This window comes from Clarias gariepinus, chromosome 21 (assembly GCF_024256425.1).
Source record: "Clarias gariepinus isolate MV-2021 ecotype Netherlands chromosome 21, CGAR_prim_01v2, whole genome shotgun sequence".
Taxonomy (NCBI): Eukaryota; Metazoa; Chordata; class Actinopteri; order Siluriformes; family Clariidae; genus Clarias; species Clarias gariepinus.
Window position 1 is genome coordinate 9,831,101 of NC_071120.1, and position 17,531 is coordinate 9,848,631.

General features: G+C 37.5%; 1 protein-coding gene across 1 annotated transcript; it reads left to right on the plus strand.

Moving 5' to 3' along the window:
- tmc1 (transmembrane channel-like 1) lies at positions 1-16,200 on the plus strand. The gene is given in 19 exon segments (XM_053481615.1): positions 1-130; positions 2,456-2,810; positions 3,740-3,898; positions 4,131-4,221; positions 5,088-5,169; positions 5,272-5,378; positions 6,922-7,020; positions 7,184-7,326; positions 9,322-9,466; positions 9,579-9,773; positions 9,902-10,081; positions 10,403-10,555; positions 12,162-12,290; positions 12,436-12,503; positions 12,631-12,870; positions 13,703-13,828; positions 14,221-14,299; positions 15,452-15,551; positions 16,031-16,200. Coding segments are annotated over 19 exon segments (2,751 nt in total).
- Positions 16,201-17,531: the final 1,331 nt, after the last annotated feature.

Consider the following 17,531-nt stretch of genomic DNA (forward strand, 5'->3'; position numbering starts at 1 on the left):
ATGCGCACATACATATACACGCCTGAAAGCATCTTTCTTAATTTTCTTGAGCAGACCGACATAGACACAGGTACATAGGTACCAGAGGCCACGATGCCAACGGAGAAGCTCATCACATTCGAGAGTGACGGTAAACTGGGGTTTTTTCATTCAAAAAATGTTATTAGTGATTGAATTTTTTTTAGGGATTTTGGTGAATTTATGTGTTTTTAAGCAAAGTCTGTGAAATAGACTTTGCATGAACTCTGTAGGGATTTCTCCTGAATATCAGTCATCGGGTTTTCTGACTTCTTTTAATGATTTCCCAGATGCTTTTATCTACGGCTAAGTTTTATCCAAGCTCAGATCTGTGTGCAGTCATACTGTACGACTTCTACCATCTGATGGCAAGTTCACAGCTCATGACTAGTGTTAAAGAGCCGGGACGTCTTGAAAATTTTTTAAATAAAAGTGACGCACGTCTCTGAGATTAAGGAAATTATTTTTCAATAGAACTTCAATAGAGTCTTTTAGGTCATTTTGTGGACCGAGCTGGGTAAGTCATTCAACAATCAAAATAAACAAACAAATAAATAAATAAATAAATTGTAATAAGCTCTTTATCCACAGGATTATCCTGGTTCCAGTATAACAAAGACGCGTTTGTAGTGTAACAGTAATATAACACAGGCATTTATGTGCTTATGTAGGTGCAGTAACTTTTTTTCCAGTGGGCGCGGATAAGCACTTCAACCTGACATGGCTGCACTAGTGATATAGAGTGATACAAATGAATGACGTCAATGCGTGTCTAGACCAGACTAATTAGATTTTTTAAATTCTTATAACCATTGATCTTGTGCAGTGTGTGTGTGTGTGTGTGTGTGTGTGCGCGCACTGTGAAAGTAAGTACAGTTAAGTGAGCCTTGTTTGACCTCAACCAGAAACCCTGAGGGTGTATAATGATACAGAGATATGCCTCCTCAACGCCTCTTTGTACCTGCTATTTCACACTAGAACACTAAGACTGCAGCATATACAGATTTGGTAGTGGACACAATGACTGTACAAGCTTTACTCAAAACATTAAATTTTTTTTGGTGAGAAAATTTGGACAGTTTATCAGAGCCATTGCATAAGCAATTGGGAACCACTGGTGTACTAACAACCAGACATCAAACAAAGACAACTGTGTCATATTGTGAGAGATGTGAAGATAATTCTCTAAAACAAAGCAGGACTTGTCTTGCAATTTCTGGTAAATGAAGGTGTTAAACAGATTGACATTTACAAAAGACGTCAATAAAACAGCCGCAGTAAAACATTTGAATGGTGCAAACGTTTTAAAGAAAGCTGTACATTAGTGAATAATGATATTGGATGAGGTGGCTCAGAGCCCACTGCAGTAGTCTCCGTGAGCATTCAGTAAGTGGAATGCCTGATCCCTGAAAATCATTAGATAACTTGTTTCTGACTTGTGGAAGAGACGCATCTGTCTATGGAAACTGTACACACAATCATTCACCAGCACCACTTGCTTGTTAAAGAAACTCGGCTGGGAGTTATTGCCACATTACTTGTACAGTCCTGACCTCGCTCCAAATGTTTGGGCCATTAAAGGAGTTCCTGGGAGGCCAGTGTTTCAGACATGAAGTGGGCAATTTAATCATGGTTTCAGGATACTGACAAAACTTTGTACCTTGATGGTATCCAGGGAGTACTGAAATAAGTTCCATTAGTGTAGAAGGGTATTATATAAAGAAATAGAAGGAGTTTTAACTCTAAGAAATGTGTTCTAGTATTCTGCATAATAAAAAGTCCAGGTTTGACTTGAACACCCCTTGTATTGTTCAGCAGAATAATTTAATGCCAATTCAATTTACACACCGACGTTTATGTAATGGCAATGCTTTCATGCTTCAAAAATACCATTTGCAGCTTCTCTCACAGCTGATTAATGAGCTTGTCCCATTTCACTGGACATCTGGTACTTTCGCTTGTAATTATTTCTGTGTGTCTAAATGTCATTTTCATTTGGTTTTTACAGGGAACATTGACATGGAAGACAGGAGGCCATAATGTTTCAATTGCATTTCAATTATCATCATTTTTTCTTATATAGGCCTATTATTTATTATTATAATTTTTTATTTCAAATGATACACTTTTCCTATTTACAGGATTTAGTAAAGCAGAATAAAATCACTATTTACTATTAATTAAGTTTTATACTGTATATGCCATTTTATATATATATATATATATATATATATATATATATATATATATCTGTTATCTGTCTTAATATTAACTGTTCAAAGAAGATTATTGCATATTTCGAATGTCTTCAGCATTGTTTTATAGTGTAAAAAAAGAAAAATCAGAAACGACCATGGAGTTAGAAAGTGATGCCAAATTGTTGACCAGTAGTATAGATTAATACATTTTATTTATTTATTTATTTATTTTCTTGCAGTGGATAAAAGTGACAGCATTTACTATGTTCAAATTGACGTGGATGGAAAAAGACAGCGAGAAGAGATGGTCAAAAAGAATCAAGAAAAAAAAAGTAAAATGGACAAGGGACATGTGCAGAGGCCACGGAGAAAATCCAATTATTTTCACAATACCAAAAGCAACGGGATAAAAAAAGCAGGAGAGGAGGTAGAGGTAAAGGAGTTTCTCAAGGAAAGAAATTGCAATGCGAACAAGAAGACCAAGAAACAGCAGGGGGTAACAGAAAAAGAAGAGGAGGAGAAGAACCTGGAAATGAAGCAAAAAAACAATCTAGGGAAGATGAAAAAGGGAAGGAAATGGCCAAAGGACAGCATGTAAGCTTTAAATGTAAAGCCAATAAATGTGAACAAAATCTGTAGTTATTCCTATACTACTACTACTACTACTACTAATAATAATAATAATAATAAGAAGAAGAAGAAGAATAAGAAAAAAAGAAAGTTAAGAGTAGTAAAACTTTAACAAATAGCACTAATAGTAGTAAAATATAAAACTTGTAAATGTATCATAAATGTTTAAACTAAAGATAATGAAAAAATATAATAAATGACAAGCAAAATATTTATTTTCATTTGACATAATAAGCAAGTAAGGGTAAAAAAGAAGAAAAACTGTGATTTAATAAAAAAATAGTATATAACTAAAATAAAACAATAAAAGTAAAAATAATATAATTATTGTATTGAAATAAAAATAATATAAATTAAATTAAAGTTTTGAAATTGCTAAAAAGTTAATTGTAATATATATTAATAAAATAACAAAATAAAATGGAAAGTAAAAAGGTATTAAAATTATTATAGAAATAAAATATAAAAGTTTTAACATTAGTATATAAATTGTACATTTATTTTACAGCATATACTAGTGAAGGTTGTAGGCATTACTTATATAAAAACTAAAAAAGTTTTAAATCTTATAAAGCGTAATAAAGTGGTCAGATTGTAAAAACTAAATTTCTTATCTCAGGACTGTCAAGTCATACAGTTTGACCCAGACTAACACATGTGACTTTTTACTTTGACCCCAACACTCGTTTAAGTGGGTATGCAAATAGAACACAATGATTATAGCATGTTTATTGATTTATTTTTTTTAATTTTTTCATCTTCAGTAAACACTCTATTCTTGGTTATCCTGGTCATTGACACACTTGCATACACATATGCACATGTAAAACAGGGAGCATAGAGCTGTGTAGTGCCATTATTTAATCTGCCTTCCATATGTATGTCTTCCATAGCTCTGACACGAGCTCTTCATCAGATGAAGAGTTGTTGGTAGACTCTCTGAGTGAAGAGGAAATGGAGAAACTCATAAAAGCCATAAATGAGAGGAAGAAGCTCATCGCCACACTGAAAGCACAACCTTGGCCAATGAAGAAGAAACTGTCTACGCTCAGGTCAAACACACACACGGATACATGTAAAGCGTTATCTTTAACCCACTACACACATATGCAAAAATATGTTTAAGGGGAAACGTATACTAAAATAAGTAGTTTTTGCTGTAATTATACTGTAGGTTTATGTTTTAATATATTACCTATATTCAACAAACTTGATGATTGCCAAAAGGAACAAAATTTGGTCAAATGAGACACACCGGTCATTGATTATTTATCTGCAACACAGGAAGTCCCAAGCCTTTATAGAAAAGTATGAAGGCATTTTAGGAAAAACCAACAGGAGGAGATTCTACACTTGCAAAGCCATGATGACGAAGGTCAGTAGTCATGATCTGAAATTGAATACTCATTATCTTGATGATATTGAAATGCAAAACCTTTCTTCAGGGAGTGAATTAGACTTTTGTATATACTACTACCACCATTACTACTAAAAAGAAAAAAAATTAAAGATCATCATACAATAAACATTGTACTGTTCCTTATATGGTGCATATTTTGCTAAAGTTGTTTTTCAATTCGATTCAATTCAGTTTTATTTGTATAGCGCTTTTAACAATTGACATTGTTGCAAAGCAGCTTTACACAATCAAAAGAATGTATTTAAGTTTGTATGTAATGTGAATGTGTATGAATCAAAATGATGAGACTGAGCCTGATGAGCAAGCCGAGGACGACAGTGGCAAGGAAAAACTTTCTGAGATGGTATCACGAAGAAACCTTAAGAGGAACCGGACTCAACAGGGAACCCATCCTCATTTGGGTGAAAACGGATAGCAGGGATTGATCAGCATCATGCTGTGTGGCTCAGGTGGATTGTAGGAAACTCCAGTCCTGAACTATCAAGCGACTAAAGTCACAAGTCCTCAGAGGACAGCTGTCTACATCAGTTGAGAACAGGACCGTTTTCATGGAAAAGTGGAACCGTCCCCAGTCACTACAGGCATCCCAGGCAAACCACACGGGCGTACATGTGACGAGATCTTCAACCAGAAGCAGGACACCAGGACGAGTCAGACAGGTCCAGAGGACAGAGGGGGCTCAGGAGTGACAAGTATAGCTTGAAAGAGAGACAGGTAGAGGGAAAGAAAGAGAGGGAGAGAGGAGAAGAAAGAGAAGCAGAGACAGCAGAAGAGAAGAGTTTTGTGATGTCACATGTAATAATCTGCTTCTTCACTTTCAGAAATGGATGAAGTTTCAGAGACACTTTAATAACTTTAAGATGGCCTGCATTCCATGGGAGATGAAGATCAAGGAAATTGAAAGTACGTGAAATTAATTAAGTAATTTTTTTTTTAACCATATTCTCAGTAAGTTCTCACTCACTCCTGGAGCCTTTCTGATTGTGTCTTTGTATCCTCCCTCAGGTCATTTTGGTTCAGCAGTAGCTTCATATTTCATATTGCTCCGATGGATGTTTGGCATCAACATCATTCTCTTTTGCTTGTCCTTTGGGCTTGTTATGTTTCCTGAGGTAAAGAACACATTAGTTACAAAACATTTCATTGAAAGTTGTACAAAAATATTTTAACTAAAACTAGGTCACTGAGACCTAAGGCTGGCTAAAACATCCTTTGATATCTGTTCAAAACATCCTATTTTGGTGTGTGTGTGTGGGGGGGGGGGGGGGGCTGTGCTATGACATGACACTGGCAGTGCTGTGGGTTGCTGGGTGGGGCCTCCAATGGATTGGACTAGTTTGTCTGTCACATCTCATGGGTGATCAATCAGATCTGGGGACTTCGGGGGCTGCTGGGCCGCATGTTTTTGATTCAGTTTCTGTTCTACACCTTTGTAAACTGCGGTTATATGAGTGTTACAAAAACTCACCATCTACCTGGATGGTAAGTAATGGTTAGACTACATGTTAAATTTAATTCCCTATGTCTATACCTATGGTCATCCCAGAGTGCTTTAAACTTTATCAAGTGATATCATATTTCCTCATTGCCCCTGGTCTCAAATAGTCTTGATCAATAAAATCTGATATATTCACCATTTTTGTGGTCATTAATGACTTCACAAATGTCCCGACATATAACTGCGCCGCCTTTACGCCTAGCTATGCGCAAGGATGCATTAGCATTCTTTATGCTTTAAAGAAAAATGTGAAAGCTTGGGATATGGTCCATACACCTATAGCAGGTTGATTGTTGGTCTAAGCCCCTGTAAACTGGTTCTTTCAAGATTGCTGACGGTTGATCTTCAAGATGTATAAGTTGCAACTGGTAGTTCAATATTGCATGTCTCCTTGGTTCCATGTCTCTCTAATCAAACCTGTAGTTACTGGTATATTGGATGAGGAATGTCTATCTGAAACATTTCCATCATCACTAGACATCACAGTAACCATGTACACAATGTCTCTTGGACTCGCATAGTTCATTTTCATTTCAGAGATATTTTATAATTGCAGCTTCATGCTGGGATTCAAATAAGAGGGGGAAAAAGAATAAAATGAAAGAGCCAATACTAAATAAATAATAAATTGTTTTAAATTTACTTTTCAATAACCTGTACCATAATCTCATGATTATAAATTAATGATCCAACAATATACTCATTGCTACCCAGGGGACACAGGTAATACTGCAGGACATTTTCAGCACTAGAAACCTATTGGGGACATCTTCTTGACCTATTAAAGCCATAAAAATATTAACACCCCAGGGATCTTCAGGACTAATTTTTCAAAGTCTTCATATAAAAGGTACTCTGAGGAATCTTGAGTTCAAAAGGCCTTCTACAGATGAGCTGAGGGAAAGTCTGCATGTCCATGGGTGTATTCGTAGGAAGGGTAGCTGACTGATGCTGCTTCAGGTTCTCGCATCTGGCATTCAGATGCAAGAGCTTTATCAAAGAGGAGAAAACAGATGTGTCTGGATGTCTGGATCATATTGAAATATCCTCATTAACTTTAGCCTTTTTTCCGTATCTGCATTATTCAACAGCAGAGACCTAGATATTTTGGTGCAATGAATCTGCTTTAGAATCATTCTATAATTCTCTCTCTACAGGCCTTAATGGGGCTGCCATATGGGAGTATTCCCAGGAAAACGATCCCCAGAGAGGAACAAGCCATTGCTTCAAACTTAGATATCATATGGGACATTGAGGTCAGCAAATTTTTTATATTTTAATGCTTTTGCACTTTTGCACTGATTAGAACTGATCACGCACTGATCACGATTATTAGTAATAATACTAATAATTAGCATAGTTAATTAGCATAGTTTTAAATAAACACTGCTACATCAAGAGCCTGTGTATTTCTTACAGGGTTACCTTAAGTATTCTATAATGTTTTATGGCTACTACAACAACCAAAGAACAATCGGTTGGCTCAGGTACCGAATGCCCCTGTGCTACTTCCTGGTTGGGGTGGCCGGCATGGCTTACAATTTCATGGTGGTCATTAAAACGTGAGTGTGGGAAACTATTTCCTTTTTTCTACATCTTGTATCTATACTATACTTTAGTGGGATTTAAATCAGGAGCTATACGTCTAGACAAATCATGACCGTCTTGAGATAATTTGGTTGTAGGTTTGTGGTCTGGTTTGTTAAAACATGAATTTTCTCCATGTTGATACATCGTTTGAATTTCCTAATGTACCAGCACTGTTTGCGGAGAAAAAGCCCCACATTAAGAGGGTGACACGAGGGTGGGTATGGTCTTCCTTGGGATTAAATGTGCAAGCTGAAAGTTCATAGATCTGGTTTCTGTCTTTGTGTTTGTTCACAATATCTATTTGCCCTTGTGTCTAGGGCAAATGGATAAACCATTAATTCTTCAAACATGATGAACTAAACTATAACCACAGTATCTTTATCCAAATCATTCTGATTTGTCCAATTGTTTTTTTCAGCCGGAGAGGTATAGATAGTGTAATTTAGGTCCTATTTAGATGAGAAAGTCACACTTTAATTCACCTTTGAACTTTGATTATGGTGCATCATGTGTGAAAATGATCCCTTGAATAGAATATTTTATGCTTTCATTTTTAATTTTTAAATTGTTCCTTTGTTTACACATATTGTCAATCGTCAGTACTTATTATATCTACAACAGATCCGCAGATTGTTCGGGGAACACTGTACACAAGACAGGAATTACTAAAGGCAAATTCAAATACTCATAGCATTGAATCATTTGGCACCAATTTTATGTTGTTTTGAGGGATGGATTTAAACCCATCATGGGAACATCCATGCTTTCACAGACATGTGTGCTCCCTGCTCCATACTCCTTTTTGTTTGCCACTTACATGATGAGTAATTCTGATTCGTAAGCCAAAAAGTCAAAAAGAGCAAGTTGCAAATGTTACTGAAACATGGGGCTCATGCACAGCAGTGGCCAAAAGTTGACACAAAAAAAAATGACACAAATATTAATTTTCATAAAGTCTGTTACTTTAGTGTCTTTTTTTCATATGTTACTATGGTATATTGAAGTGTACTTACAATCATTTCACAAGTGTCAAAAGCTTTTATTAACAATTACATTAAGTTTAAGCACAAAGTCAATATTTGCAGTGTTGACCCTGTCATGCTGTCAATCAACTTCTGGGCCACTTACTGACTCCATAGCAGCCCGTACTTGCACTGTCAGTGCTTGGAGTTTATCAGTTTTGTCCACCTGCTTTTTAAGGATCTCAATGAGATTTAGATCTGGGGAGTTTCTTGGCCATGGACCCAAGATTTTGCTGTTTTGTTCCCCAAGCCACTTACAGTAGTTATCTTTTTTGCCTAGGAATTTTTGGCAAGGAACTCCATCATGCTGGAAAAGGCATTGTTCATCACTAAACTGTTCTTGGATGGTTGGGAAAAGTTGCTCTCGTAGGGTGTTTTTATACCATTCTTTGTTCATGGCTGTGTTCTTAGGCAGAATTTGGAGTAAGACCACTCCCTTGGTTAAGAAGCAACCCCACACATGAATGGTCTCAGGATAGTTTACTGTTGGCATAACACAGTACTGACGGAAGTGCTCACCTTTTCTCCTCTGGACGTGCTTTGTTCCGGATGCCCCAAAAAATAGGAAAGGGGATTCACCAAGAAAATGACTAACCCAATTCTCAATGTCCAATCCCTGTACATTTTTCTTAATACCAGTGTGTCCCTGATGATGTTCAGTAGAGAGAAATGGCTCTTTGATGTCCTTCTTAAAATGTATAAAGATGAGCATAAACTTAATAAAATCCTCAATAGTCTTTGACACTTGCTTGTAGTTAAACTTCATCATACCATAGTAACACGGAATTTTTGTGTCATACGCAGAACTGGATCATTGGCCATAAAGCAGAGCTATTTTGTGTCATGACCCTTTTCGCTCCAAGTCAACCAAGATTTGTCTCCTCTTATACAGAAATGGTATATAGCTCCACCTTCTGGTCACTTTTTCCTAACATTTGTCCATAGCATGGCACGTAACACCAGTGAAGACAGCGGAGAGGATGATAACAACTTCAATTACAGCTGGAAAATATTCACCAGTTGGGATTACCTAGTTGGAAACCCAGACACAGCCAACAGCAAGTTTGCCTACATTGCCACAACTTTTAAGGTTTGCCTGTGTGATTGCTTGCTTGTGTGTGTGCGTGTGTGTGTGTGTGTGTGTGAATTTCAATTGTCTGTATAGAATTCACATGTTCCTTGCACATGCTTCTTGTCATAAGGAAGCACTTTGTGAGGAGAAGCTTGGCAAAAAAGATGAAAGCATCCGCATGAAAGTGTTCATCCGTGTCACGGCCAATATCCTGGTTCTTTTCATCCTGGGTGGAAGTGGGTATCTAATCTATTTTGTAGTGCACAGATCTGAAAAGTTTATCTATGATGGGATGAACCATTTCAGCTGGTGGGAGAGAAATGAAGTAAGAATCCTCTATTTATAATTTTATTATTATTATTATTATTATTATTATTATTATTATCATTTAGTAATAAATAAATAAAAAACTCACAAAACTAATATAATTATTTCTGCATTTCTGTTTTCCAGGTGAACATAGTGATGTCTCTGTTAACCACATTCATTCCGATGTTGTTTGACGCAATAGGCATTTGGGAGGATTATCACCCGCGCATTACCCTGCGCCTGCAGCTGGCCCGTGTCTTTACCCTTTACGTAGGCAACCTCTACAGCTTCATCATAGCCATCATTGACCAGATCAGCATCAGTGTGAGTCATGGGAGCACTTTTAAACTTCTGCCCCCTTTGTTGTTGCCCTTGTTAACATTTCATGTCATTCTCACTCACAGTTCTGGAAGTAGCTACCATAAACTTTACAATGGAAGTGCTTTTTGCCATAAACACCAATGATGCACTTCACATGCATTTTTAGTGTTCCATTATCAATGCTATTCACCCAATATTTGCAGACAAATAATAAATAAATGACTCTACTCAAGGAAAATGTATCAACCACACAAAATAAATGTCAGTGTAAAAAGGTAAACGGTATGTAAGTAGCATATTATTATTTGTTTATTTGTTTACCAGAGGGGTCAAGAAGAAGCAATGAAATTAAATCTGACCATATGGGAGGCTAACATGCATAACAGGTCCATAGCGCAGAATTCAACTGGTGGTCCTATCAGAGTGGATCCTGCAGATGTACCCAGAGGGCCTTGCTGGGAGACTATGGTGGGACAGGTATCCATCCATCCATCCATCCATCCACCCACCTTCCATCCATCCATCCAACCATCCATCCATCCATGCATCCATCCACCCCCCACCCACCCACCATCCATCCATCCATGCATCCATCCACCCAGCATCCATCCATCCATCCACCCACCATCCATCCACCCACCCACCATCCATCCATCCATTCATCCATCCATCCATGCATCCATCCACCCAGCATCTATTCATCCTTCCATCCACCCACCATCCATCCATCCATCCATCCACCCACCTTCCATCCATCCATCCATCCATCATCCACCCACCTTCCATCCATCCACCCACCCACCATCCATGCATCCATCCATCCACCCACCATCCATCCGTCCATCCATCCACCCACCTTCCATCCACCCACCTTCCATCCATCCACCCACCTTCCATCCATCCATCCATCCACCCACCTTCCATCCATCCATCCATCCATCCATGCATCCATCCATACACCCACCTTCCATCCATCCACCCACCCACCATTCATGCATCCATCCATCCATCCATCCATCCACCATCCATCCACCCACCATCCATCCACCCACCATCCATCCATCCATCCATCCATCCACCATCCATCTATCCATCCACCCACCATCCACCCATCCATCCACCCATCCACCCATCTATCCATCCATCCATCCATCCATCCACCCACCTTCCATCCACCCACCATCCATTCATCCACCCACCTTCCATCCATCCATCCATCCATCCACCCACCTTCCATCCATCCATCCATCCATCCATCCATCCACCCACCTTCCATCCATCCACCCACCCACCCACCTTCCATCCATCCATCCATCCATCCATCCATCCACCCACCTTCCATCCATCCACCCACCCACCATCCATGCATCCATCCATCCACCCACCATCCATCCACCCATCTATCCATTCATCCATCCATCCATTCATCCATCCATCTATCCATTCATCCATCCATCCATCTATCCATCTATTCATTCATCCATCCACCCACCATCCATCTATGCATCCATCCACCCAGCATCCATCCATCCATCCACCCAGCATCCATCCATCCATCCACCCACCTTCCATCCATCTATCTATCCATCCATCCATCCATCCATGCATCCATCCATCCACCCACCTTCCATCCATCCACCCTCCCACCATCCATCCATCCATCCATCCACCCACCATCCATCCACCCATCCATCCATCCATCCATCCATCCACCCACCTTCCATCCATCCATCCATCCATCCATCCACCCACCTTCCATCCATCCACCCACCCACCATCCATGCATCCATCCATCCATCTATCCGTCCACCCACCATCCATCCATCCATCCATCCATCCATCCATCTATCCATCCATCCATCCATCCATCCATCCATCCATCCATTCATCTATCCACCTACCATTCATCTATAAAGTATAAAAATATTTATTTAAGAAACACCAATGGATTATATTTTAAAATAATAAATCAAGATTGGATTATTTAATGTCAGCAGTCTGTAACACTGTACTTTTGAGCAAGTATTAAGCTCAAAAGTACTTAGTGGAAAGAGCCTTAAAACTTTTCTGTCTCTTGGTCTAGGAGTTTGTACGTATGCTGCTTTCAGACACAGTAACTACTTACGTAGTCATTCTGATCAACGACTTTGCCCGAGCAGTCATTATTCGTTGTATCAACCACTGCTGGTGCTGGGACTTGGAGTACACCTTTGTAAGTGTTCAGGCCACTTCCTTGTATGAGACTTGCACAATACTCTAAGTATTTTGTTCCAACGTTTTTATGTGATTTCTCTAGATTCTATCTTGCAGGTTTTACTCATATTGATAAGCACAAAACTGTTTTTTCTTATTTGTAGCCATGCTATTCCTTGTTCGATGTGAGTGGGAATGTGCTCACTCTCATATTTAACCAGGGGATGACTTGGTACGATGATTCTTTATATTTCCTCCTTTATTATCTCATATGTGTCTATAATACATTGTCCAAATCATCTGTTTGTGTTTGTCTTTGTGTAGTTTGATTTGTGCAAGTGTTTGTGTGTGTATTTCAGCATGGGGACATTTTATGCCCCGTGCCTCCCCGCGCTCAACCTCATCCGACTGCAAACGTCCATGTATTTACAATCCTGGGGTGTCATGTGCTGCAACATGCCTCATCCTCGCATCTTTAAGGCCTCACGTTCTAGCAACTCCTACATGTCCCTACAGCTGCTCATCCTCTTCGTCTCCACACTGCCCACCATATTCACCATCGTCGCTTTGCGGCCATCCTTCGACTGCGGGCCTTTCAGGTACTGAAAGATCAACATAACATCCAGAGACATCCTTAGACAGTCTGCTCCTCATATACAGTGTTTGACTAAATGTATATTAGTGAAAGAATTTGATTCCCAGCTAGTGCCCAAACCCGAGCCCCTGGATGCAGTGCCGGTCCAAACCCGGATAAAAAGGGAGGCTTGTGTCAGGAAGGGCATCCAGCATTAAACTTAAGCCAAGCTTGTATGTGCAGACTGTGGAGACCCCTTGCTGGGAATAGCTGAAAAACCACCAACATTACCAAGTACATTTGAGGGCTGCACGGTGGTGTAGCGATTAGCACTGTTGCCTTGTTGCCTTGTGCAGGGGATTAGTACTAGCCATTGTTCAAGTTCCATGTGCAAGTGGACTGCAGGAAGAAGCTCCACCCGATTCTGTCTGTGTTGGACTTTATGGGGCAGAAGTGCATCCCTGACCTCAGCAGAGTGTGGTTGAAACAGGTTGATGGCAGCCAAGAGCAGATTTTAGCAAAAAGAAATAAATTTGCTTTACCACTAGGGTGCACTAGATGGCTATGTTGACTTAACACTTTCACCAACATCACCAGTACATGCATGATAACCTATCGCAATACTTATACACTCTCTCTCTCTCTCTCTCTCTCTCTCTCTCACACACACACACACACACACACACACACACACACACACACACACTCCATAACAAGAACTTGTGTTATTTAGTTTTGCCGTTCATCAAGCAAGATAAAGGATATTTTTTGAATTTATAGAGAATTTTTCTAAAATTTAATTCAGTGTAATATGAAAAGAGATGGACTGGGACATAACAGCCTCTTTAACATTTCAGTGGGAAAGACCGCATATACGACGTGATCCCAGAGTCTCTGCAGATGGATTTGCCAAAATGGTTAGCAACGGCGTTCAGCTATCTCTCAAACCCAGGACTGGTCGTGCCTTTCCTATTGTTCCTGATGTAAGCACCAGTGTGGAGACAAACTATTTACCAAATAAAATACAGTTTTATGTGAATGTTTTGCATAAATATATATTTTTTAAACCAAACCTGTGCAGGAAAAAAACAAGTTTTAATGCACCGGTACAGATTTGTTTGATAAATGAAACAAATTATGGGGTAAATGTTACAAAAGAGACTTTTAGGAAAGCAACAAAACTTTATTATTTATTTATTTATTTATTTATTATTATTTTTATTTATTCTATTTCACCAGAAATGCTTAAATGTTGTTTTTTTGTTGACTTATATAAAGGCATTTTAAAATAGTTAAAAACAGTATAAACCTATAAATAATATATACAATTGTAATATTATAAAAAAAAATGTCTTTTTTTCCTATGTTGCTTTAGCCTCACAATCTATTACCTATACGCCACATCTAAATCATTCAAGCGGGCCAACACTGATCTAAAAACCAAACTGCGGATTGTAAGTTGAAATCACTGATTTTTGTGTAAATAATTATTAACACTCAACTCATCCAGGCATTCAATTGTTACCATCACCACCAGAAAATTGAGAGGTCTTGGGTTTGCACATACATATGTATGTATATATATATTTTATATTAGCCTCACCTGATTGCCTTTACAAGTCATACTGTTTTTTTTTTTCTTTTTCTGCCATGGTGTTATATACTACAGTTGGACGGTAAAAGTTATACTGAGTAAATACAGCTGGATAAAACAAATTTTTCCTAATATTACTAGTACAGTCAAATTAAATATATATCTTAATTTGCCAATCCAATCGCTCTCACTTTCATGTTACTTTTATTAGATTTTATATATATATATATATATTAGTGCTGTCAATCGATTAAAAAAATTAACTAATTAATCGCACAATTTTTTGCAATTAATCGCGATTAATCACAATTAAAAGACTGAAACTTTTTGGATATGAAAATGTAAATAATTAATGTAAACTCAAGACAATAAAACTATTTAAAATCAAATATGATTGTTTATTAGAATTTTTGTTTAACTTGTAACACAGATTTTCTCATGTAAACAACATACCTGCAATAAACCATCAATATTCTCCAAATTAACTGTTGGCTTGAAAGCCATATTTATTACAGAAATAAAAACACAGGTATGTGCCATTTGTGTCATTTGAATTTCAAAACAATCAATGCAATTTACATTGGCGAGGCCCTGTAGAGATTGTTTCGGTGGGGTGTTTTGCTTTTAAGTGATATGTCAAAGACGAATTACTTCTGTGGTATTTAAATTCGGCTTTGCAAAATGTACAGATTACTTTTGTTTTATCCACAGAACCATCCGGCAGAGTTTTATACTGAAACTTTCCGTCTAAAAGTCCTTCCTTGGTCTTACCCATACTTCTTTGCACGTTGAACACACGTCGGCCACAACAGGAAAAAAAAAAAACTGCAACCGCGTTAATTGCGTTAAATTTTTTTAATGCGTTAAATATTTCAAATTAATCGCATGCGTTAACGCACTAATTTTGACAGCACTAATATATATATATATATATATATATATATATATATATATACATACACACACATGGGTTATAATACTGCTCTGTGCTGTGTTTCTCACCAAAAAAAAGCAAAGAGAGGAGAATAGAAACTGGAACAAACATGTAGCAAGGAAGACAGCTGAACAGACACAAGAGGACAAGCAGAGCAACAATAATGCCTCTATAAAAGGTGAGAGTACAGATGGTGTTATTGTGGGTGCAATTCACAGCTTTAAATAATGTGCTTTTGATTTCTGCACAATATAAATACACATATTTGATGTTGCTTAATCACCGGTTGATTAAGTGATCTCTATTCATAAAATTTTTAGACCACCTTTCCAACTCATGCACAAAGTTGACGGTTCAGCACTATGCTTTCATATTGATAATCTGCTGAAGGATGTCCTTAGTTTTTCTTTATTGCTTGATGCAGCTCAATAATATGACTATTTTGAAATGCCAGCTCTTTTTGGCCAGTCAGTCTGTCTGTCTGTCTGTCTGTCTATCTATCTATCTATCTATCTATCTATCTATCTATCTATCTATCTATCTCTCAAAATAGATAAATAATATAAATTCAAGACAGATTCACTATTCTCTCTCTCTCTTTCTCTCTCTCTCTCTCGCTCTCTCTCTCTCTCTCTTTCTCTCTCTCTTTTGCTACAGACACCAGGAAAAGCAGTGGCCAGAGTTCTTATCTTTCTCCTCCTCCACATTTTTACAATGGAGATCAGTGTTCTGACCTGAAACTCTCCCCCCGATCTCCTTATGTTCAAACCTCAGCACCTCAGTCTCATCTCATACACGGGCAACTACCAGGATTTCCACCATATTAAAAAAGAAGAAAGAAGTCATGAGACAGAGCTGATCACATCAGACGTTATCTTATTTTTCATCTCATTATGATTAATTGCTCCTGAAGAAACAGTTCTCTGTTCTCTGTTAATCTGAACGGAAAAATAAATTTTCTGTTCAGATTAACAAGTTCCTCTGAAATGAAATAAATGGAAATCATGTAATGAATGCTGGAATTGATTTTAAACAATTTCTTTTTTGTGAAATAAACATCTAATAGTCTTGACAATTATCACATTAATCATTTGTTTATTTAACAATATGGCTTCCAACATCTTTAACATACTGTACGTCTAGCATTTTATTATGATAATTTAAAAATACAGTTAAACACTAGATGCCAAGGCTCTTTAATGCTCTATAGCTTTTTAAAATATATGTTGCATTGACAATTCATTATGCACAATTATCTTAATAGCTATGAGATAAAAAAAAAATCAGTTTTGAGCCATCTTATTAATTAAATAATGTCAATATTTTTGCAAAACCTATAAGCTATGTTATAAAGACAACATGGGCAATAATTTATAACGTACTGGCTCATTTACTGTATATAATCATTCACTCACTCACTCATTGTCTATATGGCTTTATCCTGTATACAGGCAATTTAGAAACACCTATTAGCCTAATCTGCATGTCTTTGAATGTAGGAGGAACCCAGAGTACCTGGAGGAATCTCCCCAAGCGTGAGAACATGCAAACTCTGTGCACACAGACCACAAGGCGAGAATCAAACCCGGACTCGGATTTTAATTTTGGTATCGACTTTATTAGATTATACAGTATCAGTATAACTTATAACATATTAAAACAATCAAGCAAAAAAATTTAAAATAATAAGTGAACAGAATTGCTAGTTTCTTAAGCCACTACAATCACTGGCCAAAAGAAATGTAAGTAACTATTATTTGAATGTTGGTTAATTTTCTTTAAGCAGCAATCTGTTTATTACATTTTTGGGTGTACTCCATCCCCATCCAAAAAGAAAAAAAAACCTGTGTTTGGCTGATGGTACTTTAAAACTTAGTAACCTGGTAAACTGTGTAAGGATTTGTCCAGTGACAGAATCTTCAAAGCACTTGTAAGACTTAACTTGTAAATGTAAATGGTTAACAAGTTCATGTACACTATAACACTTCTCCAATAATACAAAACATGAAGCTGTTTAATTTTAACTCCGAATACAGCTACAACTGAAAAAAATAAATAAATAAATAAATGACCAAAAACAAAACACCATCATTCATGTCTATTTGAGTCAAAGGGTATGAAACAGCAATGAGATGGATAAAAGTCGCTAAAGACATGA